This window comes from Gopherus flavomarginatus, chromosome 4 (assembly GCF_025201925.1).
Source record: "Gopherus flavomarginatus isolate rGopFla2 chromosome 4, rGopFla2.mat.asm, whole genome shotgun sequence".
Lineage (NCBI taxonomy): Eukaryota > Metazoa > Chordata > Testudines > Testudinidae > Gopherus > Gopherus flavomarginatus.
This window is the reverse complement of record NC_066620.1, coordinates 200,922,067-200,948,941: the sequence shown is the minus strand read 5'-3', so window position 1 is coordinate 200,948,941 and position 26,875 is coordinate 200,922,067. Positions and strand designations below refer to the sequence as shown.

Below are 26,875 nucleotides of genomic sequence, written 5' to 3'. Positions count from 1 at the left end.
GGGGATTCCAATATTTCATTTAGGGAAAAAAGCCAAAACATTTTGTTTTGCCTTTTCTAAACAAAACTGATGAGGCTCCCTGAGCTGCCTGCAGACCCAGCAGCCCTGCTTCCAGGCTCTCAGCCAAGCAGCCGGGAGCCAGGCTGCCCCAGAAATGCCAGTTCATGTCAGGGTTCTCAACACCCCAAGGTGCGGCTCCCAGGACTTCCAGGTGGCTGGCTCTGCCTGCTTTCTGCTGGAAGTTTCAATACATTCCATAGAATCAGCATTTTCTAGGGAAAAACTTTCATTTGAAAACTTCCAACCACTTCTACATGTGAATCTGTTACAGCAGTAGGTAGAGAGCTTTAGCTCTACCTGAGGCCCTGATTCAATTACTGGCTTCTCAGCCAAGATGGTGGATGTCACTTATCCAGTTACCATCCATCCATATATTTGGGTATTTCTACTGACCCCTTTACAGTACTATATGAACACTTGAGGCACTGGGTCTAACTTCGCCTCTCTGCTCTTGCCATAAGTAAAATATCCTTCCGTGTTCCAGGACCACGCAAGAGCATCAATGACCCTAAAAGGCATGAGGCAGAGGCATTCCTAAAGCAGTAATTGTTAAAATCTAGTTGGAATCCACAAAGGGACCCCCTCACAGTTTGGGAGAGAAACAGAAAAGAACAATCCATGTTTAAGAGGCCATGTTTCAGCAGCTCTGACTCAGAAGCTTGTCTACAGCCCCACAGCCACACTCTAGCTTCCAGCAAGGTGACCTCAACTCACTGCCAGTCCCAAATTTCCCCAAAGCCCCATGTGCCCTGAAGTGCCCAGCCCTCTCCTGGACAGTTCAGCAAAAGGTTAAGATTTATGGCAGAACCCCAGGGTAAGGGGCACCGGGGTCTAGGAGGGACACGGTGGCCTGAGGCAGGCAAGACACCAGCCAGCAGAAGGCACTCCGAGGCTGGAAAAGAGCTAATTCCCAGACGAACAGCAGGCAGTGCCGCGCTGGTGAGTCGTCACTTTGCTACATTAGAGAGAGAGAGAGAGAGAGAGAGAGAGAGACGCAAGCAGCGATCCTTCCAGGATTCAAAATATAGCCCCCAGTGACCAAGGGACTGATTTTCAGTGGTAGTTAGCTGCCTAAAGACGCAGAAAGGTGCTGAGCTGGATTTTCAAAAGCACCTATGTAGAATAGATACTGAACTCCCATCACTAAAATCTATGGGACTTAGGTGTCTAACCTACTTAGGTGCTTTTGAAAAATTCAAGTGGGCACCTATTTGTATCTACAGGTGCCTAAATACCTTTGAAAATCTGGCCCCAAGAGCTTTGTAGAGCATTCAACTTTGCATTGTGCTGCTAATTCCCCAGAGCCTCCATGTAGGCCAAGAAATCATCAGACAAGTAATTAATATCAGAAACAACTACTCCTCCACAACTGAAGGGACTAGATAAGGGATGGCTCAACAGAGCAGCTGCTGCTCCACGCAGAGAGGGAAGCACGGGAGGAGGATATTAAAGAACACTTTAAACTGCTGTGTCATCGCATCCCATTCAATGAACAGCTGGCATGGGCAGGTTTTCCCTTGATGTCCTTATAGCAACAAAAGCATGAAGAGAGGGAATCAGTGGGAAAATATGAAAACAGTTTCAGAGCTAGCCCGATTCCGCTGGTTCTGTACTGTACTTTTCCTTCATTCTCTCATTATCTTGAGTTGGGGAGGGATAGCTCAGTGGTCTGGGCATTAGCCTGCTAAACTCAGGGTTGTGAGCTCAATCCTTGAGGGGGTCACTTAAGGATCTGGGGCAAAACCAGTATCTGGTCCTGTTAGTGAAGGCAGGGGGGCTGGACTTGATGACTTTTCAGGGTCCCTTCCAGCTCTATGAGATAAAGCTTTCTGGTCCATACCCCTGCCAGCATCGGATTGTCACCCACCGCACATTCTCCAGTAAGTGTCTTGACCTCACCCCAATTTTTCCTTGGGCACTGTTCCACAGTATCGTAGGTCTAACTGTTAGAAAGGTTTTCGCTCGGTGTCAGGAAAATCTTTCTAAACACGTTAGTCCCCTGGACACTGGGGGGCCCCTTTCTTTTGGGATGTTTGCCCTGAAATAAGAGACACTTCAGAAACAAACAAACAAAAAATCAAGCACCGGATTGATTCTCCTCTCTGACGTATCTGCTCACAAATAAACCGGCTCTCAATGCAGACATGGATAATCAGCAGAACCCTACTCAGAGGGGACCTGTAGGAAGTTTCCACTTCCTTTGTGTCCCCTGGGCAGCACAAATGGAGTAGGCCAGAGTAGAAAATCTGTCCCTCTCTGTCTCAAGGACAGCATCAGTTGCTATGTGTACAGCACATGTCTGAAGAATCCAGGCCTCCTAAAATAGCGAGTCGTACATGCCCTCTTAACATATTGTGGCATTCTCTGCCCCAATACACTTCCTTTGTGCTACTTGGTAGACACAAAGGGAGCAGAAACTCCCTGCAAGTCCCCTGCTGGAGATGCCCTTAGCACGAGGAAGACCCTCATCCTGCATCCAACAGCAAAACTGGCTCCTGTGCCTTCCTCCTCACAACACCCAGCACAGAGGGCTTGTCAGGGCACAGGGAGTGGCCACACAGCAATGTGCTGCAGCAGTTCCCAGCTGGCAGATAGGGGATCTCAGCCAGCTGGCACAAGTGAAAACAGCCCTAATTAAGCTGCCCTGATTTGTGCCAAGACTAGGGTTGGGGCAGTGCTCTGACAGCCTCCCGCAGTGCTATGTCCAGCCGGAAACTGCCTGCAGCAGAGGCTCTACCCCAGTAACTCTCGAACTTTTGTACCGGTGACCCCTTTTATATTGCAAACCTCTGAGTGCGACCCCCACCTTATAAATAAAAACACATTAACACCATTATAAATGCTGGATGCAAAGCAGGGTTTGGGGTGGAGGCTTACAGCTCGTGACCCCCCGTGTCATAACCTCATGACCCTGAGGGGTCCCGACCCCCAGTTTGAGAACCCCTGCTCTACCCTGTTAAAGTTAAAAGAGTTTCTTGATCTTACTGTGTGTCACAGAACTGCTGTGCATAATGCAAAGCTGCAGTGGAACGATATGTAAATATTGCCCTGTGCCTCCTCTCTCTCTGACTAGTTGCTATTCACAAAAAGAGTTTTGTTGAACACTATCATGTTTTCAGTGCAGTGACACATGTCTTAACCCCAAATCCCCTCTTTTGTGCCAGCAAAGCCTCATTTAGAAAGAGAAGAATGTGAAGGGTTGTTCTTATCACCGCTGCGGAAAAGGAAATGCCATTCGAAGGGATTCAAAGTGGTTTCAACTCCCTAAATGTAGAAGAGGCTTTTCCTGTATCCAAATAAAATTAAAAACGCTACTTTCATTTTCGTTGTGCATTATTTTAGAAGGCAGATAAATGGCAGAAATAATTAACTACATAGCGCTCTCGCTCTCTCTCTGTTTTTCACTTTTTGATACTCTTTTACATGCACAGCTGTCCAGGTAGGGAACATATACTAGCAGCAGGTGATTTGGTTTGAAAAAATAAGATCCTTCCAGTGCACTCCCCCAAAATGTGAAACAAACCCTTTATGGTCAAAATATGTGGGTAAGTTTTTGTTTTAGGATCTCTCTGTGCTGCAATCAAAGGTGATAATGTAGCATCGGTAGACATACCCATTCTAGCTTTACTATAGCTAGCATGGGTAACAACAGTAATGTAGATGTGGCAGCACGGGCTTAGCATGGACATGGAGTATAAGCCTGCCAGGGACCACTCTGCTTGCTAGCCCAGGCTGAAGGCTGTGCTGCCACTATTGCTACCCATGCTAGCTAGATTAAAGCTAACACAGTATGCCCACATCAAACCTTCTCTTGCAGTGTAGGCATGCCTGAGGCACAAAGAGCAGAAGGGAAGAAGCAACATTCCATTGTTCTGTGTCTCTTCACTTCCTGTTTTTGAAGAGGACCAAAAATCTGAATCACCATGAAAAGATCATCTTTGTGGATCTTTGTTACTCAGCTGAAAGCAGGCAGCAATGGAAATCCCAGAAGGAAATCTATCATTGTGAGATATCAAAACAGGATCAGGTAACAATAATACAACATTCTTGAAGTATATCAGAATCAGGAAGTTTGCAAGAGAACTGATCAATGAGCTGGACAACCAAGGTATGAAGAAAATGCTTAAGAAGGATAATAGAGGAGATAAATTATTTCTCCGTGCCAGTATTCAGCATAAATACGTACCCCAGACTTACTCTTTTCAAGTAATAAAGAAAAGGTACAGTAGAACCTCAGAGTTACAGACACCAGAACTACGAACTGACCGGTCAACCATGCACATTTGGAACCAGAAGTACGCAATCAGGCAGCAGAGACAGGAAAAAAGCAAACACAATACAGTGCTGTTAATCATAAACTACTAAAAAAATGGAGGGAAAGTTTAAAGAAAAGATTTGACAAAGTAAGGAAACTGTTTCCGTGCTTATTTCATTTAAATTAAGATGGTTAAAAGCAGCATTTTTCTTCTGCATAGTGAAGTTTCAAAGCTGTATTAAGTCAATGTTCAGCTGTAAACTTTTGAAAGACGATCCATAACATTTTGTTCAGAGTTATGAATATTTCAGACTTATGAACAACCTCACTGAAGTTCTACTGTACTCTCAGAGATTAAACTGTCAAAGAAAAGGATCTGAAACAAACTGGTAAATTAAAAGAGAAAAGTCACCAGAACTGGATGGTAAATATTCAAGAGTTCTGAAGACACTGAAGGTATGTTAACACTGTAATTAGATGCCCAAGATTAAACTGTTCCAGCTGACTCGAGCTCGCAGGGCTCAGGCTAAGGAGCTGTTTAACTGTGAGTTAGATATTTGGGCTTGGGCTGGTTTCTCGGCTCTAGGGCCCTGCAAGGTGGGAGGGCCCCAGAGCTCAGGCTGCAGTCTGAGACCAAACATCTGCACTGCAATTAAACAGCCCCTGAGCCCCAAAACCCCAAGTCAGCTGGCACAGGCCAGCCACCAGTGTCTACGTGCAGTGTAGACATACCCTTAGGAATTAAGAGCCAGATTTGTAAAGGTATTTAGGCAGTAGATAGACTGCTGGACTGCTAACAAAAATATGTAGCCTCTTATTAAAATCAGCTAGTATACCAGAGGATTGGAGAATATCTAATAATGCACCTACTTAAAACTGCGCTAGTCCTCAATAGTACAGGCCACCATAAGTACACCAGCCCAGTGCTCCCTCCCCTCCACTTACTCCTCCCATGTCAGTTCAAAGCCTTGGTCCTGATTTTCAAAACCATTAATGAGTCAGCTCCAGCTACATCAGTGACCACATTGCCATCCATGATCCACCAGACAGCTGTACTTCTCCAGGAAAATGCAGCTCACAAAGCCAGGACAAAGCATTTGATATCCATCTAGAGACCAAGCATTCTGTCAAGGTGGTTCAGCAGCGGAAGGAACTTCCAGAAAAGATCAAGAGCTGGACCATCTTTAGGGCTTTGTGCAAGACCCTCTTCTTAGACAAAAGAGTTCTACTATAACTGGAAGGATCATGTTGATGAGTAAATACTATCACCTGTGCAAAGCCTCCTTCCCCTAGACTCCATTAAGTCCCTGGGCACTCACAATTTAGACTGGGAAGCACTTAAGATACAACAGTGACAGTTACAGTAGAAAACACTAAAACAGAATATTAGTACTATTATTTATTTGTATGTGAGAGACAAGGTGGGTGAGGTAATATCTTCTATTGGGCCAACTTCTAGCGTTGAAAGAGACATTCTCAATCTACATAGAGTTCTTCAGGCCTGGGAAAGGTAATCAGTGTCTCACAGATAAATAGAAATTGAAAGATTGTTAAGCATAAGGAGTTAACACATCACAAGAGACCGTTCAAGATGAAGTGGTCAATAAACACCTCTGTTAAAGAAAGGGTTAGTGGGTTACAGATTGTTTAATGAGACATAAAACCAGTGTCTCTGGGCTTGTCTACATCACAAAGTTACAGCGCTGGTGAGGGGGTTACAGCGCTGCAACCTAGGAGGTGTACACATCTGCAGGGCATCACCAGCGCTGCAACTCCCTGTTTGCAGCGCTGGCCGTACTCCCGTTTTGTCTCGGGTGTAGAGGATCCAGCGCTGGTGATCCAGCGCTGGTAATCAAGTGTAGACACTTACCAGCGCTTTTCTTGACCTCCGTGGAATAAACAGGTATCCCAGCATACCTGAGGAAGCCTCTGGTAATCAAGCTGGTCTCCTTCCCCGGCTTGCTCTCGCGTTCCCCGAACCCCGAGCAAGCAGGTCTCCTTCCCTGCGGTTTGCAGGGGGGTTCGGGGAACGCAAGAGCAAACCGCGGTGAAGCTGGTCTCCTTCCCCGGTTTGCTCTCGCGTTCCCCGAACCCCGAGCAAGCAGGTCTCCTTCCCTGCGGTTTGCAGGGTGGTTCGGGGAACGCGAGAGCAAACCGCGGCGAAGCTGGTCTCCTTCCCTGGTTTGCTCTCGCGTTCCCCGAACCCCCGTGCAAGCAGGTCTCCTTCCCTGTGGTTTGCAGGGTGGTTCGGGGAACGCGAGAGCAAACCGCGGCGAAGCTGGTCTCCTTCCCCGGTTTGCTCTCGCGTTCCCCGAACCCCCGTGCAAGCAGGTCTCCTTCCCTGCGGTTTGCAGGGGGGTTCGGGGAACGCGAGAGCAAACCGCGGTGAAGCTGGTCTCCTTCCCCGGTTTGCTCTCGCGTTCCCCGAAGCCCCCTTGAAGCCGCCCAACAGCGCTGCAGTGTGGCCACATCTAACACCACTTGCAGCGCTGGTTGCTGTAAGTGTGGCCACTCTGCAGCGCTGGCCCTATACAGCTGTACTAATACAGCTGTAACAACCAGCGCTGCAAAATTGTAGATGTAGACATACCCTCTGTTAAGTCCATGGTGTATAGTATCTAACAGAGTTATGAATTTAAGCTCCCACACTCATCTTTGAGAGTATTGTACAGGTTTCCTTTGAGGATGAGCACTGAGAGGTCAGATACAGACTGATTGTTTTGTGAAAAGTGTTGGCCCACAACTGATAAGGTAATTTATCTCTAGTATCTGTAGTGCAGAAAAGTAGATTCTGTTAGGTAGCTTAGACCAATGGCATGTATGCCCTTAATGACAAGGCTCAAGACTTTGAATTCAACCCTGTTTGCTGTGGCAAGCCAGTTCAGGACAAGGAATACTGGGGTGAGGTGGTCTCAGTGAGTAGCACTGGCAAGTAAGCAAATTACTGCAATCTGGGCCAATGAGAACCTTGCTAAGGTCTTTGTGCTCATTCTTAAATACAGTGACTTCCAGCAATCCAGTTTGGAGGTCACGTGGCTCAGCCATGATCAAGTCACCATTTTGTAGACTGCGGCTCAGCTCCCTGGCCAGCTGGAAACAGAAGATAGGTCAGTATGTCACTGGGCTCTTTAAAGCAGCTGCTTGTCTTGTTATTAGAAGCTAGCATCAGCATCTGCAAATTAAATGTGAACGTTTGTATGTGCTGCTAGCAGAGAATCATCACCAGGACTGTATTAGATGGGAACCAAAGGAAAAACTGAGAATACAAACACAGATCTGTACCTTCATGGTCTCCCCTGCTTTGCTGTCAGATGCACTTTCATTTCTAATTAAGTGTGGTTAGGGGATGAAGTAGGAGGAGGAGGAGGAGGAAAGGGGAAACAATTTGTTGTTAGCACCATAACAGACAGGAAAACGTTTTGCGCTGACAGGAAATTTACATTACACAAATTCCTGCCCTAGTTCACTGGTAGCTGACTCCATTTGACAGAAAGGAGCAATAGAGCTGTGCGGTTCTCTACCCCCATTCTTCCCGGACACATGAGACATGCACAGAAGGTTTTAATAATGGTTAATCACACAAGGGAGAATGTTTGCCTTTCTTCTGTATGGGAAATCAGGCAGAGCCTTACTGCAACAGAAGCTGGACCCTTTGATCAATGTATGGCATTTTAAGAAATTTGTAATCACTACTGTGTAATTCTAGGCTAAATACTGTAGAGTTTGGGATTTTTAAAAAAATACACAAGTAAGGAAAGAATTTAATGTTAGCATTTATCCATCAAGGTGACAACCACAGTAATACATCTTTTTCCACAGAACGTGAAAATTACACAGCAAATTAGGAAATGAAATATATTGGAAGATCGAGGATTCATAGCCTAGTGAACTAGCATCAAAATAAGGGGTATGTAAGATGTGAACATCTTAACACATGGTCCTTAGTGTTTCCCAGAACCCCATGGCAAAAGAAAAGAAAAAAAAAGTGAGTCTCAACTCCAAATATTGGCACCTAAATTAGGGCATCACAGCATTTGGGTGATCAAATTAATCCTATGTGCCTAAAGTCTAATTTAAATGCCAGTTTGTGCATCTAAAATAGAAATTAGAGGTCTTCAGTTAAGATGCCTGTTTTGAAAATAAGGCCTGGAAAATTACTATGATTATTACCGTAGTGTCCAAAAGCTGATAATGGGGCTCCATTACGCAAGGCACTGTACAAACATATTGTTAGAAACAGTCACATCTTCAAAATGTTCTGTCACACTTGTTCCCTGCACAGGTTTGGACCCTGAGCACTGTGACACTTGGCCTCTGGAGGAAGGTATTTCATGTTGCTCTCAAATGGCTACCTATGCCAACCAGGAAGCAGTGCTGATGGATTCCAGGGGGAGCTGTACACCAGTCCTCATCTGCCAGCTGAGGCTTTGGTTATGACTTCAATCCACTCACATAGTCACCTAATGCATTTACTCCTTGGGACTGTTCTCGTGAATTAACTAGCTTCCAGGACCTTTGCTCCTGCAAAGCAACTGTTCAGATGGGTTATAAAGAAAGGGATGGTCCCCGGTAGCTGAGTTAGGAATTTTGTTAAAGAACCTCTAGAGAGATTTAACATAGCATGCATCATAGCTCACACCATGCAATATCAGTTGTATTCATGTCTCCAGTCCTGAGTAATGGATGACGTGAGTAGAAAACCAGCAAGAAGAAAAACTAGCAGCGTCCTTCGGTGATATGGTGTTTTTTTAAATGCTTTTGTTCTGTGACCCACCTGAGAGGATTCCCCTGCCTGACAGCAGTTAATTGAAATCCCGATCAGCAGAAAACCTGCAACTGTACCACAATTGGAGGGACAGTGCAGTGCAGCCCAGATACCTGCGAGTGGCACTACGCAATGTGAGAATCTCTGCTGTTGCTAAGATAAGGCCCAGGAATGGCAAAGCCTTGCTAGCCTCAGGGAAAGTAAATCACAAGCCTGTTTAGTGTATTGGTTAAAAGACAGAGATAAATGGCAGTGGATTCAGAGAAAAGCAACAAAGAGACAATTAAGAAGCTGGACAAGTTGATTTATGAGGAAAGATTAAAGGAGCTGAACATGAATAGCTTGGCTAAACAATGTCTAAGGGAGGGCAGAAATGTAGTGAGCATCGATGGTATCTGAAACCTCCATTTGAAGGGGTTTTCCTCCTCACTGTTAGCTTGATTTGAGTCTTATGTACAGAAGCATCTGAACAGGTCAGGTCTAGCTGGCCTAAACACAGTAGCTCATTATTACCAGTACAGAATGAGAGTGCATCTAATATAGATTCAGACAAATAAGTGCATTGAGGCAGCTGAGCTCCGCCTTAGAGGTGGAGCAGGTAATGGTGTCACCTAAAGAAAAAGATCCTGAAACCCTTTAATTTTTAATGAAAAGAAACAGAGACCCAGAGATAAAAATCATTGCCTTGGGGGAGGGAAAGAAAGGAAGATGTGGCTGAAGGAAGAAAGACGGAGTTCAAAGAGCCCATTTCATCCAAAGCAGAATGATCTGTATGAAAAATGCTTCTTGCAATTAGACAAGTTAGAAGCTCCGCTCTGCCACTGTTTGAACTAGTAATTTGGTTACATTTTGTGATTTCTACACACGTTCTTCAGCTCGTTATCCCAGCTCTCCTGCCATCGCTTAGCTTCACTGTAGCTTATTATTCATATAAATGTGCACTGCCACATTAAATGCTTCCGCACAGCAAAATAAAACTGCAGAGGGTTCAGTCTGCTAGGAAGTAACTGATTGACCAAACATTACTCCTCCTCCTGTTGTCATTATCTTGTGACAAATACAAGCTTTCCAAAGGGTAGATTCTTTGTACATTAACCACTCACCACAGTCACAGCTGCTGAGCTAAGAAATCATACTGGGAATTCAACAACAGTACTTAAGGGCAACCACATACCAGCCTCCTTTAATACCGATTCATTCATAGTTAATCCCCATTGGGACGCCGGTTAAAATCAGACTGATGTATGTAGTTTGTCTCATCCCCCAGTCGAATCCCTTCAGTGGCTTTTTGTCTCCTTCTATATTATAGTCAGACTCTTCCATAATTCTTTCGCATAACATCCTCCTCCCCTTGCCATGTGCTAGCCCTCCTTCCCCCACCACCAACTGGGCACTTGAGAACTTTTACTGACATTACATTGATTTCCCCCACCCTCATCTTCTTCCCAATAAAGATCTTTGTTTAACAATGGCTTGGGATTTGGTTGGGGTTTCACTGCAGTTGGACCTAGTCCAGTACTCCCTGGAATCTGTAAGAGAATACTCGGGAGTCATCTTGCAAGAGTGCTTTGCTGTTTGCCAGGGTTCACACTGCTGCCAGCTCAGACCTGGCACAGTTCACAGTCATCACTGGCATGAATGGAAAGGCAGATGGACATACTAGTGGGAGAAATAAAGGCAGGTGGGATTTTTTGTTCTACTGTAACTAGAATATTAGTATAGGCATGATTACCTCTCCTTTTAGGGTGCTTTGGTAATTTTTACTGTTTTTCTGTTTACCTCCTGATTGTGCTGTGTGGGAGCTGTTATATAATTACCAGTCCATTCCATGATTTGCTTAGACCAGGCCAGGACATACAAACAGACCCCCTGTGTGGTGATACTAGGTACCATTACACTATGTTTAGTCAGTGTGGGAACTCGGAAGCCATAGAGAAAAATAACTTTGGATCAATATTACAGAGTTTGGACTGAACCACTAATATCAGCTCCAGCTCCAAATTTTTGCAGTGTTTGAAGGGGCTTGGGTCCATCTTTGAGGTGTTTAAAGAAATTAGATATAGAATTGTCTCCTCCCACCACAAAAGTGGTACACCTCTGGGGTGGAACACCAATGTACACACAGTGTGACATAACAATTTCAAGACAGGGGGTTGGAATGATCACAGGCTAGAGCTCACCTCCTCTTCAGGTGGGTACTCCATGTTTTTCTATCACAAACTGAAAAATACTAAATCTTACAGAGTAAGTTTAAATAGGCAGAATGTAATTGTTCAGATTTAGAACTTGGTCAGGACACAGGTTAACATTAATGATAAAGCTGGACAAAAATTGCCATCAACTTTTTTCCCCTACGAAAAATGGCTTTTTGAAGCAAATAAACATTTTAATGAAAGATTTTTGTTTCCTATGAAATTTTCTGACTTTTTAGATGAAAAATAAAAAATCAAAAACTGGAAATATTTACTGAACAATGCGGGAGTTTTGTTTGTTTGTGTGTGTGTGTTTGAAATTTGCATTGTTATTCATAGTGGCAAGTCATGGTGATTCATGACAGTAACCTGTCATTGGGCTAGGGAAAGACAGTGAGGCCATGGCTACACTGGCGCTTTTCAGCGCTGCAACTTTCGCGCTCAGGGGTGTGAAAAAAACATCCCCTTGAGCACTGCAAGATACAGCGCTGTAAAGCCTCAGTGTAAACAGTGCCGCAGCGCTGGGAGCCGCGCGCTGGGAGCCGCGCTACACCCGTAGAGGATGTGGTTTACGTGCAGCGCTGGGAGAGCTCTCTCCCAGCACTGGTGCTGCAACCACACTCGAAACTTCAAAGCGCTGCCCCGGCAGCGCTTTGAAGTGCAAGTGTAGCCATACCCTGAGAATGATTCTATCACCTGGTAGTTAGGGCACTCTCTTCAGGTTATGGGCGACTCAAATTAAAGTCCCCACTCCAATGAGTATTTAATTATTTATAAAAAGTGGAACAGATTCAAGAGAAGAGATTGAGAAAGCCCCATAGCAAAACATCCCACCTCTCAGTGCACCATCCTACAGTGTGGGAGACCCAAGTTCAAATCCCTTCTCCATATCAGGTAGAATGGGGACTTGGTCCTAGGTCTCCCACATCCCAGGTAAGTGCCCTGACCACTGGACTAAAACTTATAAGGGAAGCAGCAGCTGGGCCACCTTCTCCTCCAGCCATTTTGTGAGTCCTTTGCTTTTGTCAGAATGCCTGAAAGTTGCAGAATCCCCATGCCTGTGATTGCCCTGAACATGAAAGGGATATGAAGAATAGGTCGGGGGGGAAGCTTGCAATTTTGGAAAAGCCATCGAAGGCAAAAGCCTGGTTCAACTGAATCTTGTACTCTGTATTTAACATCAATGCTTGAGCCTCTGGCAGAAGTGGGGTTTGTAAGAGTCTACTGAAATGGAATAATGCTGCAATCAGCCACTCCAGGGTGTGCACTAGTAAATCTTTTGTTGCATGCCTCAGGTGCAATGTATGGGTCTTCAATCATCTAGGAAGTGCACTAATGTTACTATTATTTACATTATGGTAGTGCCTAGAGGCCTCAGTGAAGATAGGGACCCTATTATGCTATGTGCTCCCATAATAAGAGACATTCGGTGCCATGAAGAGCTTGCAATCTCAATAGACAAGGCAAGACGAAGGATGGGTGAAAGAGATCATTATAGTAGTTCCATTTTACATATAGGGAACTAAAGCACATGGAGATTAAGCTACTTGCTCAAGGTCATACAGGCAAACTGTGACAGAGGCAGGAGGTGAATCTAGGTGCCTCTCACATCCGAAAACAATACCTTAACTACCAGTCCATCCTTCCTCACCAATAGATTACTAATACATATTCTGGAGTGCTTTACTCCTATGAAAGAGCCATACTCTAATTTTACACTCAATTGCTTTTAACTCCGGGAGATGTCTGCAATCTGCCCTTCCACCATGACAAGTAATTTCTAGTATAAAGTTAAGAGAAAATAGTAGGGAGCAAAAACCACTGTCTTCCTTTTCTCTGCTATTTTGAACATGATCATTGTTTGTTAATCTTTTTCCTAACCCCTTCACTCTCTATTTTTAAGGCTTCCCATGTGTTTGGGCCTCTTCACACACATATCGCCTGGGAAGAATGGCTTCCCTATCAGGATCAGTTTGGGGCAATTTAAAACTGTTACTTTTTCTCCGGCTTCTCACCCCAAACTTCCTCTTCATCTCTCAGTCCACACAGGAGTCTTTGTCCTGCCCATCATCATTTCCCCTCTCAACTGCATACCCATTTAGCATAATGGGCTCAGGGATTTTTTCTGTGTAGGTCTCTCTCCTCCTCCTTTTTGTGTTTAAGTGATATGGGCATTGGGAGTTGGTGCATACCTGTGACATCGTCCAAAAGGCCCAACCAGCATGGCTTTGGATAGGCAGTGTCCTAAGTCACACTCTGTTAGGATCATAGTGTGATACTATTATCTTGGTTGACACACTGAGGATTGAACTGGGGAGCTCCAGAGGTAAAAAGCCTGAGCTGCTACAGCTTGAGCTAATGCCACATAGCTAAGGGCTGTAATAACTTCTGTCTTTTGTGGATCAGGCACAGAAAGGGTCCCCATAACACACATGCATAGGGTTACCAACTTTCTGATTGCAGAAAGCCAAACACCTTTGCCCCACCCCTGCCCTGCCCCTAGGCCCCACCCCTTCTGAGGTCCTGCCCCCACTCACTCCATCCCCACTCCCTCAGTCACTCGCTCTCCCCCACCCTCGCTCACTCACTCATTTTCACTGGGCTGGGGCAGGGGTTCGGGAGTAGGTGAGGGCTCCAGCTGGGGATGTGGGCTCAGGGGTGGGACTGGAGATGAGGGGCTTGGAGTACAGAAGGGGGATCCAGGCTGGGGATAAGGAGTGCAGAGTGTGGGAGGCGACTTTGGGCTAGGATTGGGGTGAGGGCTCCAGCTAGGGGTGTGGCCTCTGGGGTGGGGCCAGAAATGAGAAGTTTGAATTGTGGGAGGGGGCTGACTGGAGCTGCCAGGGTCCCTTTTAGACCGGCATTCCAGTTGAAAATCGGACGCTTGGCAACCCTACACACGCACCAAAGGGTTACAATAGTATTTAAAGATGGAAAAGGCCTATTGGGACAATCATCTTGCATCATCATTTCCTTTATTGTACCCCAGGACTCCATGTTTTACCTCTTGTGCTCCCCACTCCCAGAGCCTTTCCTCCACTGCCTTCCCCCTGCCAGAGCCTAACCCCGCTGCTGGAGTCTTTCACTGAAGCAGGGAAAGGCTCTGGCAGCTGGGAGGCAGCCAGAATCTATGCAGTTGAAAGTAGCAGAGGAGACGTGGGAGGCACTAGTTGGGCATGCAGACAATGGTGCAGGGTATATAGCCTAGGTTTCCAGAGTGTCTGTACCCTATTCACGTAAGCTGTGCCTCAGTGTCTACATTGCTATTCATACCGGTGCTAGCTGGGTGTGCAACGTCTGTACTCTATATGCCACCACAAGTGTAGACGTAGCCTCAGAAAACCAGAGAAAGTGAAGCTATTGTTAAGTTCCCTGGTCTGTAAAGCAAACATCACATCTGCAGGCAGTTCTGTTGCTATTTGCTCCCTGGACCAGTATGCGTTATGATGATCACAGTAGAAGCTCGTTCCCAGGCTGAGAACTCCATGTGGCTTTCCACCAACTATCCCTAGCCAGCCTTCATTTAGTAAGTATCATGCATCAGCATAATAGCTGTAATAGAAATGTTCCACTTACTTTTTACCCAACAAGAATCTAGTTCTCCCATCAGGATGAAGAGAGAGACCGTGAGGACCTAGCCTTCATAAAGCAGGATGACAGGATTATTAATGCTCCATGTTTTCAGGCTTCTCTAAGTAAATTACAAGTTGCCATGGCAGTTCGTTAGTCCTCAGTCCAAGTGGTCGCCTTCTATTGAACAACAATGAAAGCAGAACAGAATAATACATATACACACTATGGCCATTCATTTCAAAAATAAAATGATGACAAAGTTTAATCTACTTTTGCATGGAGAAGCTGTCCAGAGGTCAGATCCTAGAAAAGTCACTAAAAAGTTCTCCTTTCCCATGACTGAACCAATCCCAGATCTGCTGAAAGACTCTTAAATAGAAAAGGATTCAAAGTTCCAGAGCCATCTATCCCACCGCCAAACCCATTTCTGGATAATGTGCCTATTTGAAGAACATGGAAACTAGTGATGGAAGACACCTTTTAGGCCATCAAGTCTAGTGCCCAACCAAGAAAGGATTGTTCCCATAGAGAACCAAAGCTGTTTCGCTGGACAGGTTCCTCAGGAAACAGGGGCTCTTCTAGCAGACATCTAGGAGCGTAGCTGCCTCCAAAAGCAATTTTATGTAACTGAAAGAAGCTACTTAGAAGAGGCCATGTGGAGGAAAAGCTGATGGGCCTGGGGGGAGGGGGATTTGATTTTTTGTTTTTTTCCATTAAATCAAGAGATCATCATAATGTTCATGTAGAAAATGAACCTTTTTAATCATCAGTTGGGTTCCAATTCAGCAAAATACTTAAGCATTTACTTCACTTTAAGCTTGTGAGCAGAGGCGGCTCTAGGCATTTTGCCGCTCCAAGCACGGCAGGCAGGCTGCCTTCGGCAGCTTGCCTGCGGGAGGTCCCCAGTCCTGTGGATTCAGCGGCAGTCTGCAGGAGGTCCACCAAAGCCGCGGGACTGGTGGACCCTCCACAGGCAGGCCTCCAAAGGCAACCTGACTGCCGCCCTCGTGGCGACTGGCAGAGCGCCCCCCGCGGTTTGCCGCCCCAAGCACGTGCTTGGCGTGCTGGTGCCTGGAGCCGCCCCTGCTTGTGAGCCTTTCCAGGCCTAATCAGAAAGGAATTTAAGGGTTTGCCTATCTTCAGTGGCATTTAAACACCGATTTAACATTAAGCACACATTTATGTGGTTTCCTGAATAGAGATGGGAATACTCATTGCTTAAAATTAAGCACATACTTGAGTGCTCTGCTGATCTAGGGCTTAGGTCTTGAAGCTGCCAGGGACCTGGAATAGGGAACCAAATTGAGGATGCTGGAGTAAATAGGGAGACAAGAAGGAAACTGCAAGGACAAAAGGAACAAAGAAAGAGCCCTTGAGGATAGAATGGGAAATTTAGAGAAGAGGAGGAGGCCAGGAGCAAAGAAATCCTTACAAATAATTATTACAAAAACAACAATGACTCCAAACGCTCTAGCAGCACTGATTGTGATCTTATGTAGCATTATACGAAAGAGTTTAAACTTCTTGTTAAAACTGAAAATACAATCTTTAGTGTTGTTTGCACACCTCCTTGCTTGTTGCCACCAGCTAATAGCTTAGAGGTATTTTAAAATAAGAGCTGCACTAAATCATTTGTGAAGTGGTCTGGTTAAAAGTGCTATGCTCAGAAAGTAGCCCCAACACATGCATTTTCTGCTTAACCTGAATTTACTTGCCTTTGCTCTCTCATTTTTTTGTAATCCAGTGGTGGGGAGCTGCACACTGGGAAAACCCACCTTCCACACTCTACCACTATCTAGACCTGGCACAAAGCCAAACTTTAATATTTCAGTCTTACCAGTTTTCAGGTTTGGAATGTTTTTATGTTGGAGGATTTTCATTTGTTCCTTGACTCAGCTAATGGAATCCTAATGTACGTGAGAGATCGCTATCTAATCTGACTGCCAATTACTTGCTTGTTTCAGTCGTCTTCTACATACAAGATAACTTGTACTATTTCCATTGCAGCTAAGTTATGCCTATAGGAGTTTCATACAAAATGCAAAGGTTATAACATGATACTCAGAGGACTGAGAAATGATCTTATTATGCTGACCTGAGATAATACAGGACCCTCCTGACGGCTGGAATAATTACAATAAACTACTCAAGCAGGGATAAAAACTGGAGTTAGACAGCAAGTTAGATAAAACCCGTAATTATTAACTTACAACTTGAAACCAGATTCAATCAACATAATTCTAGATGCCTAAGGGGAATTTAGCAATAAAATATGGAAGCAGAGAATGGTCTCAAGCCAGTATAGTAGCTGGGTTGAACTTCCATGACCTGCTATTTAAAAAAACTAAAGGTATCTGTGATGATGTTCAATGATCACTCTGGGCCAAAAGTATTTGAAAGAGATCCTCTTTATTCAGTGATGCAGATCCCACTGTGTTTGTGAATCAGAACAGAGGCTTCTGCAACATTTCTCCTCCACACTTCCTGCCTGGGAAGTTAAAGCACATTTCCCAATACCACACCTGTTTTACCCCATCTTTAGAATATGAATTTGAACTCAGTGGAAAACCTCCCATGGACAAGTTAGAGGACTGCAGTGTATAAACGCTGGGGATGGGAGGATTTTGTAGGAGTGGGTGTGATCGTCACAGAATCGCAAGCCAGAGATGTCAGCGATGGGAAACACCTATTAGTAGAGCCCTGTGTTTATTGCAAATACGAAATAACATGAAATAAAATGAAAAAAAACATAAAATGGAATAAAACAAAACTCACCCCCTAGCAGTAACTTCACAGCTCCTCTCCTGCGGGGCTGGGCCCAGTTCCCCTCACTGGTTATTGCAACCTGGCACGCAAGGTTGCAGCACCAGTCAGGTTCAACCCAGTTTCCCCTCCGTCATCATGATGGGGGCAGCAGCTGGGCCAACCTGAGCAGCGCTGCAACACCATACACCAGGTTGAAACACTCAGAGCAGGGAGTCAGCCCAGCCTTGCGGGACAGGAGCTGCTACAGGAAGCTGAGTGCAGGACAGGCTCACATTGGTGACAGGAGCCAACCCCACCCCACTCACCCCCACATGTGGATAAAATGAAATAACATAAAATTCCCAAACAAAAGAATTATAAAAATGAAAACATTTCACAGGGCTCTCCTTATTACGTCGCCTCACTCCCCCAGTTCTGGCAGCACAGGGTTGTTCCATATAGCATATTCCAGGTTACAATATTATCTATCACAAACCTTACAAAAGAAAGAGTAGGCCGAGGTTTCTGCCAATAACCTCACCGTACCATTTCTTTGGCACCTACAATCATTGTCACCCTTTGGTTACTCCATCAGTTAATCCCTTGGCAGGTTTCTCAGGAATTGCTAAAAGCAGGAGACATTCCTCTCCGTTCAGTTCTCCCCAAGCTTTGGAACCAGAGCCAAACCTGGCTGACCTGTCATCAAAGCTATTGAACTTTGTAAAGTGAGAAACAACTCAGTAATATGATATTCCACCTGCACGTCCATCCCAACTTTTACATCAACATGTTCAGTTCCACGGTCCCCTCTGGAGTAGGTCAGTGGTTCCACACCACTGTTGGCTAGGGTGACCAGACAGCAAATGTGAAAAATCTGGACAAGGGGTGGGCGGTAATAGGAGCCTATATAAGAAAAAGACACCAAAACTGGGACTGTCCCTATAAAATTGGGACATCTGGTCACCCTACCGTTGGCACAAGACTGCCCGCTCCTCATTCTATGGATGAGCAGGAAGAGTGATAGAATTCAGACTGCAGGATCACACACAGCAGTACAGCATGACATGCATCATCACTAAAAGCCAAATCCTGAAGTCCTTCCCCACTCAATATTTACTCAGGCAAAACTCCTTGTGAAGTTAAACTGGAGTTTTGCCTGAGTCACTGTCATAAACAGATAAGTAAGAGTTAATAGAACAAAAGTGCTTCATATCTCTTTTGCCTGGAAAGGGTTAACAAGAACAGTGAGCCTTGCTGTCACCTGACCAGAGGACTAATCAGAGGACAGGATACTTTCAAATCTTGAGGGAGGGAAATTTGTGTGTGCTGTTAGTTTTTGGTTGTTGTTCACTCTGGGGGCTCAGAGGGATCAGACATGCAACCAGGTTTCTCTCCAATCTCTCCGATACAGGCTCTTATAAGTTTAGAATAGTGAGTACTAGGTAGATAAGGCGAGTTAGGCTTATGGTTGTTTTCTTTATTTGCAAATGTGTATTTGGCTGAAAAGATTTTAATTTGTACTTGTATACTAAGGCTGGGAGGGTATTCCCAGTGTCTATAGCTGAAAGACCCTGTACCTATTCCATTTTAAATTTACAAAGATAATTTTTACTGTTTTTTCTTTCTTTAATTAAAAGTTTCTTGTTTAAGAACGTGATTGCTCTTTTATTCTGGTGTGAGACCCCAGGGGATGGGGTCTGGATCCACCACGGAATTGGTGGGAAGAAAGGAGGGAAGGGGGAGAGAGAGGTTATTTTCTCTCTGTGTTAGGATTACTTTCTATCTCAGGGAGAGTCTGGGAGGGGGAGAGAGAAGGAGGGGGAAAGATGAATTTTCCTCTCTGTTTTAGGATTCAAGGAGTTTGAATCGCAGGAATCTTCCAGGGTAACCCAGGGAGGGGAAGCCTGGGAGAGGCAACGGTGAGGGAAAGGGTTTTCCTTCCTTGTGTTAAGATCCAGAGGGTCTGGGTCTTGGGGGTCCCCGGGCAAGGTTTTGGGGGGACCAGAGTGTACCAGGCACTGAAATTCCTGGTTGGTGGCAGCGCTACAAGTACTAAGCTGGTAATTGAGCTTAGAGGAATCCATGCTGGTACCCCATCTTTTGGACGCTAAGGTTCAGAGTGGGGAATTATACCATGACAGTCACTCATGTATCCTGCCATGTATCCTCTTTGGCCCTAACAAAGTATTCCATCATAGAAATGTAGGATGGGAAAGAACCTTGATAGGTCATCTAGCCCAGTCCCCTGCACTGAGGAAGGACTAAGCATTATCTAGACCATGTCTGATGGGTGTTTGTCCAATCTGCTCTTAAAAAACTCCAGTGATGGAGATTCCACAAGGCAATTTGTTCCAGTGCTTAACTATCCTGACAGTTAGGAAGTTTTTCCTAATGTCTAACTTAAATCTCCCTTCCTGCAAATTAAGCCCATTATTTCTTGTCCTCTCCTCAGTGATTAAGGAGAACAATTTACCACCCTCCTCTTTATAACAACCTTTTACATACTGAAGGACTGTTATCATATGCCTCCTCAGTCTTCTTTTCTCCAGACTAAACAAAGCAAAGCAAAGTTTTCAATCCTTCCTTGTAGATCATGTTTTTTAGATCTTTAATCATTTTTGTTGCTCTCTTCTGGACTTTCTCCAATTTGTCCACATCTTTCACAAAGTCTGGTATGCAGAACTGGACACAATACTCCAGGTCTTGCCAGTACTGAGTAAAGTGGAAGAATTACTGTGATGGGTTGGATCACAGAAACCCCCCTGGGAGCTGCCAACCGATGTGCCAAGACTACTTCTATCCGTGTTTTCCCTGCCAGCTTAGGACTTCAGCACCCTGTCTTGCCGAGCCAGACACTCTTGTCTACTTCAACAAAGACCCAGAGTCTGAATCACCTGCCCCAAAGCTGCAGGTTTACCTGAAAATAGCTCACAGAAGTGTGCTTGTCTTTAGCACCCAGATGCCCAACTCCCAATGGGGACTAAACCCAAATAAATCCGTTTTACCCTGTATAAAGCTTATGCAGGGTAAACTCATAAATTGTTCGCCCTCTATAACACTGATAGAGAGATATGCATAGCTGTTTGCTCCCCTAGGTATTAATACATACTCTGAGTTAACTAATAAGTAAAAAGTGATTTTATTAAATACAGCAAGTAGGATTTTAGTGGTTCCAAGTAGTAACAGACAGAACAAAGTAAGTTACCAAGCAAAATAAAATAAAATGGGCAAATCTATGTCTAATCAAACTGAATACAGATAAGATCCTCACCAGTTCCAGAATGCTCTCTTTTACAGACTAATCTCCTTTTAGCCTGGGTCCAGCAATCACTCACACCCCCTGTAGTTACTGTTCTTTGTTTCAGTTTCCTTTAAGTATCCTGGGGTGGTGGAGAGTCTCCTTCTTTAGCCAGCTGAAGACCAAATGGAGGGTCTCCCAGGGGTTTAAGTAGACTTTCTCTTGTGGGTGGAGACTCCCTCCTCACCCTGTGTAGAATCCAGTCACAAAATGGAGATTTGGAATCACATGGGCAAGTCACATGCCCATGCATGACTCAGGACCTGCAGGCAGCAGTCATTACCCACATGCTACCTTGAATGTCCTCAGGTAGACTTCTTATGTGGATTGGAGTCTTCCAAGCTCTTTTGTCTGTTAAGTGCTTGTGGACTGAGCACTTAATTTGCACATTCCTTTCCCAAGAAGTGACCAAATGTTTCTAAGGCTACTTAGAAATCAAGCAATTATACAGCCAATGTTCATAACTCTGAACACAGCAACTTGGATGAACATAACCAGTAGATCATAACCTTTACATGTAGCAAAACCCTATTCCAGTTATATCATACATACATTTATGAGCACCTCCACCCCATAAAGCCTTATGGGGTACACTGTCACAATTACTTCTTGTGTCTTGCTTACAACATCCCAGAATGTTGTTAGCTTTTTTGTTGCAGTAATATTACATTGTTGACTCATGTTTAGTTTGTGATCCACTATCACCCCAGATTCTTTTCTGCATTACTCCTTCCTAGGCTGTCAATTTCCATTTTGTATTTGTGCAACTGATGATCCTTCCTTAGTGTAGTACTATGCAAATGTCCATATTGAATTTCATCTTGTTTATGTCAGGACAATTATGATACTATATTTTAGCCTAGTTTAAAACCCTAATCATGCACACGTCTATAACATTTTTCACCCAGAAAGATCCTAAAGTGCTTCGCAAGCTATGGACACATACAACAGCACTGATATGCAGCCAGCTCTTGGTTAAGGGCAGTAGCCAGAGCACACCAATGCAGGATGAGGAGATTTTAGTGAAGGGCTCCTGGGCAAATATCTGCTTTTATAAAAAGTACCATGGGTTATTTAACAGTTACATAAAGAAAACAGGCTTCCAGATTTTTAAAGAGTTCATCTGAAAGACCTACACATAACAAACTGCACAACAACCAACTGATCACCTCAGTCATGTGAAAGGCAGTGACGGCCCTAGGGAACCTAGAGTTCCAACATGATGTTTTGACCACTATGCCATCATCTCCAGTAGTTGTGCCTAATGGTTGAGCATCTTCACTTCCCTTTGACTCTGCCTTCCCATGCTGTAAAAAGCAGAGTCATTCTTCTGTCTCATGAGAACCCAGCCTGAGCTAAAGTGCTTAAACACTGTTATATTAAAGCTTCCTTATAGTCCCCTCCCTGGCTCTTAGTCTCCTCCTCAGTTATCCACACCTCATTTTTCTGAAGCTTCCCTGTTATCTGAAGCAGAGTTATGTCCTTTAAGTTCAGCTGAAAATGCCTCCCTGTTTTAGATAACATGATGCGAGGGACTCGGTAACTGAGTGCGCGCTGTATATAAATCCCTGGAAGAGACCCCACAAAGGAGTCCAAGATTCACACAGGGGAAACAGCCTATAACAACAGGTTTATGAGTCACCTTGCCAGTCAAGGCACACCACCTTCCATTCCTAGCGATCAGTTTCTTTGCAGAAAAGCAAGGCAACTGGGAGTTGCCTTACCGAGTGGGGGGTCTGTGCTAACGAGGCCAATTCAGTTAGGGTGGATGTGGCCATTCCGAACCGTTGACAAGAAGGGGTGAACGTCAACAGAGGGAAAATTATTTTTTGTAGTGACCCAGCCACTCCCAGTCTTTATTCAGGCCTAATTCGATGATGTCCAGTGTACAAATACAACTATAGTGACCTCACGCTTGGTAAGGCAATTCCCATCTTTTCATGTGCTGTATATTTATACCTGTCTACTGTATTTTCCACTCCATGAATCTGATGAAGTGGGTTATAGCCCATGAAAGCTTATGCCCAAATAAATTTGTTAGTCTCTGAGGTGCCACAGGGACTCCTCGTTGTTTTTAAATTATATTTTGTAACCCGTTTCTTTAATAAATCAAGCTTAGTTTGCATGTTTTATTTTATTTGCTTAGTAATCTACTTTGTTCTTTTTGCTATCTCTTTAACCACTTATAATCTACCTTTAATAGTTAATAAATTTGTTTTGTTTATTATTAAACCCAGTTTCTGTAATTTCTAACTGGGGGGGGGGCAAGAAGTTGTGCATATCTTCCTCCACATTGAGGGAGGGGGTGAATATATGAACTTACATTTTATAGATTTCGCTACAGCACAAGACAATATACCTTTGGGTCTGCACTCCAAGGGAGGTGGACACCTGAGTGCTGGGCAAGTCCCTTAAGCTGAGTCTTCCCAGAGCTGATCTCAGTGTCTATGTCGTTCTGCAGCTGGGTGTGGCCATGCCTATGTGCGTGCTGGCGGAGGCTTAAGAGTCTGGCTCAGCAGAACAGTGAAAAAAGGACCCATGCTGGCAAAACAGGTGGCTCAGAGGGCATCTTAAAGGGGGCAACTTGTCACAGTAACTAGCAACTGGGAATACAGGATCTGATTCAAAGCTTGTTAAAAAGAAAGACTCCCATTGACGATAGTGTGCTTTGGATCAGGCCCATAATGCAGGGGCCCAGCAACGTGGCATGTGCATCAGGAAGAGATTTCCAGTTGGAAGTGCATCTCCTGGGTTCATTTTGGTTTGTATTTGGATTTCAGGATGCTTGTTGCATCACGTCAGGTTCTATTCCATCACCATATTAAGGCTCTCCCTACTGGTCTCTAAGATAGCTAATACACTCACAGGGCACTCCCCAGTAGGAAAATTCACAGAGCTGTGTCAACATGCCCACATGCTCAGGGTTTAGCTGATCGCCATATTTGGCGTTGGGAAGGAATTTTCCTCCAGGGAAGATTGGCAGAGGCCCTGGAGGTTTTTCGCTTTCCTCTGCAGCATGGGGCACAGGTCACTTGCTGGAGGATTCTCTGCACCTTGAGGTCTTTAAACCATGATTTGAGGACTTCAAAAACTCAGACATAGGTTAGGGGTTTGTTACAGGAGTGGGTGAGATTCTGTGGCCTCTATTGTGTAGGAGGTCAGACTAGATGATCAAAATGGTCCCTTCTGAACTTAAGTCTATGAATCTATGAAAAAATCCACTCTACTTCTGCTACCTCCATTCAAAATACACTCCCTTTCTTTTACTGCCAAAGGAAGCAAGAGACTTATAAACAAACTCCCTTAGCAAATTGCCCCTACACAAATCATTCCCAAATGTTATGAATCAGTAAAATTCCATCACTGGACAAAGAGGGACCTGATGCTGCTTTGAAACCACAGAAACATGGGGAGGAATAGTTATTGCTCTACCACGAAACCCTGATGCCTGGTTAAGTAGAACCACAATGTAAATCTAATACTATGACACATGGAACCATATACAGTCTATGTAATAGTTACCACTGATCACACTACTTTGGATAGCAAATACCCCAAGGTTTGTTTGATGATGTTTGGGTTTTTTTCCATTAACTCAGTGGGTGCTAATGGAGCAATGCATTTCTTATTTTTTTGTTTAAAATGATAGACACTGAGAACCAGAGACCCTACCTGAGACCAAAATCTTGTTGCAAGCAAATACAACAATATGCCAGTGTCTCCATGCAGAATGGAAGCATCAGCAGAGTTATCCCTTTACCAAAGCTCATACGGTGGGATGGTGATGGATGAATTAAAAAATATTCTTTCCATAAATTCTGCTTTTCATATCAACCTGCTGACAGGAAGAACTCAGCATTAATCCATCCACAGAGGCTGCCAGGCCTCTAGTTAGTCTACATTCCCAAACAGGGTTGCCATACACTGCACAATCAGCTTGGTGAATGACAAACTTCCATGCATTGCCACAGTATGTTGACCACTTAGTTCATGAATCAGAACAAAGGGAACACATAGAGAGGGCACATGAGGGGTCATGTGCCCCCTCAGATATAACTGCTTTGCTTGTTCTAAGCATGCTTACATGGACTGAGCATGCTCAGTAACATCTGCTGAGGCTGCTGCCCTCACTCTGCCCTTACTTGTGTCCTCCCCAGCCCCCCACACCACACTATCGGCAGATATGGGTCATCTCTAAGTCAGCATGTTTCCCAAATGAATGTTAAAGAAGCTTACCACAGGTGTAGATAACATTGAGGTGCTTGTGGATACCTGGGTAACAAGGATCACCAAATTCATAGGTGCTGGCATACACACTGCAGCTTCTTTTTCCATGGCAGCGTCTGGTCATAAGCTGAAGAGCCGTGGCTGACTGACACTCTGAAAGGGAAAAAGATAGAGAACAGTTCTGAGTGCACACCATCCTTGTCAGAACCTTTGGGAGAAAACTTATCAAATGTAGGCTAGGAACAACAGATCAGCACTTTGACACTGATGTGAAATACTTCAAGGCCTCCAAGCCTGCACCATGAAGAGGATACAACTCTAAACTTATCAGTTCAAAATCATGGGCTAGATAAGAGGTAGTACTACTGCAGGTGGGAGGGGGAAGAAACCAGGAACTTTCTTTCTCATTGACAAAACAAGGTTACAAATGAGGCAGGTTTGTTTCCAGAGGGGAAAAAATGACCCATTAAAGAGATAATAATAATACCTAGATCCTACAGACAACTTTTCTTCTGTAGAGCTCAAAGCATTTTACAAAGGAGGTCAGTTTTATTATCCCCATTTTACTGATGGGGATACTTAGGCACAAGATCTATGAAGTGGCTTGCCCAACACCACTGAGCAGAGCAGTGGCAGCACTGGGAATAGAAGCCAGGTCTCCTAAGTGACAATTCAGTGCTCAATCCACTACAGACACATGCCACCCTATTGGCTAACCTAAGAGAATGTCACATGACCAGAGTGCACATGAATTCTAAGGACTTTGGATCATCCTGTGGAATTCCCATGTACCTATGTTCGGTTTTTATAATGGCACCCTGTGATGGTGCAGGAGTCACCACTGTGGAGCCTTCTGCTGGCTATCCTGGGAATTAGTTCTGGTTCGCTGGTGCGCTCTCATCTAGAGGCGTCTCTCCACCGTCGCTTCTGTCGTCAGGACCCGTGTCGCTCTCAGGACCCTGGTTTACTCTTCTGGACACAGCCCTCCAGCTGTGCCCCACTCGGTTCTCTCCCCCCCACCGGCCTTCCAATGTGGGGGCCAGCAGTCCTCTGTCCAGCCTCTTGCCTCAGTGGCAGGCTGCAGTCCAGGGTCTAGCCATGTGCGTCAGTGGAAACTGGGGCCAAAGGAGGGGTGGGAGCAGCATTCACGTACTGCATCACCTCCAATCCCCACCATCTGTTTCCCTGAGCCATTTCCCTGCAGCTCTAGCACCTTCTCCGCCCTTGTATCAGGGCCCCAGTCTGGAAACGGTCAGCCGGAAGCTCACTCATGCTCCCCTGACCTACCCAGCACTACTCTGACTATGGTGCTGTCTCTTCTCCCTCCTTCAGGGCACCCAGTGCTCCCTCCTCAAACTCTAGGAAGTGACTGAAGCTTCTCTGTTCAGCAGCCCTTCTTATATGGCCCAGTCTGGCCCTGATGGGTTAGAGAGAAAACCATTTCCCCAGTTGGCTGTCGCTACAAGCCCTTTCCTAATTGGCTGCCTCCTGTGTGGCCACCCCAGGGCTGCTTTAACTCCTCTTCCGCCAGTGTGGGGCAGATGCCCCATCAGACACCCTCATGACAGCAGTATCTGAGTACCTTCCATAACAATAGCAACAGCAAACTCCCCAGTAGACTTCACGGTGTCTCTGGTTCTCCACCTTTTTGAAAGGGAGGACATGGAAACTCTGCTTGGGGTCCTTCTTTCACTGGTTTATTTCAGCTGGCTGGTTGACGTTTTTTTGTTTGTTGGGGGAGTTGGAGTAGATTTCCAAAT

The 26,875-nt window shown here is 45.0% G+C and overlaps 1 protein-coding gene across 1 annotated transcript in view; it reads right to left on the bottom strand.

Moving 5' to 3' along the window:
* Positions 1-26,875, bottom strand: part of EVA1A (eva-1 homolog A, regulator of programmed cell death) — a 345,582-nt gene that overhangs the window by 114,097 nt on the left and 204,610 nt on the right. Inside the window, exon 4 of the mRNA XM_050950914.1 lies at positions 25,125-25,268. Within this exon, the coding sequence (XP_050806871.1) occupies positions 25,125-25,268 (144 nt within the window). The remainder of the gene's footprint in view (positions 1-25,124; positions 25,269-26,875) is intronic.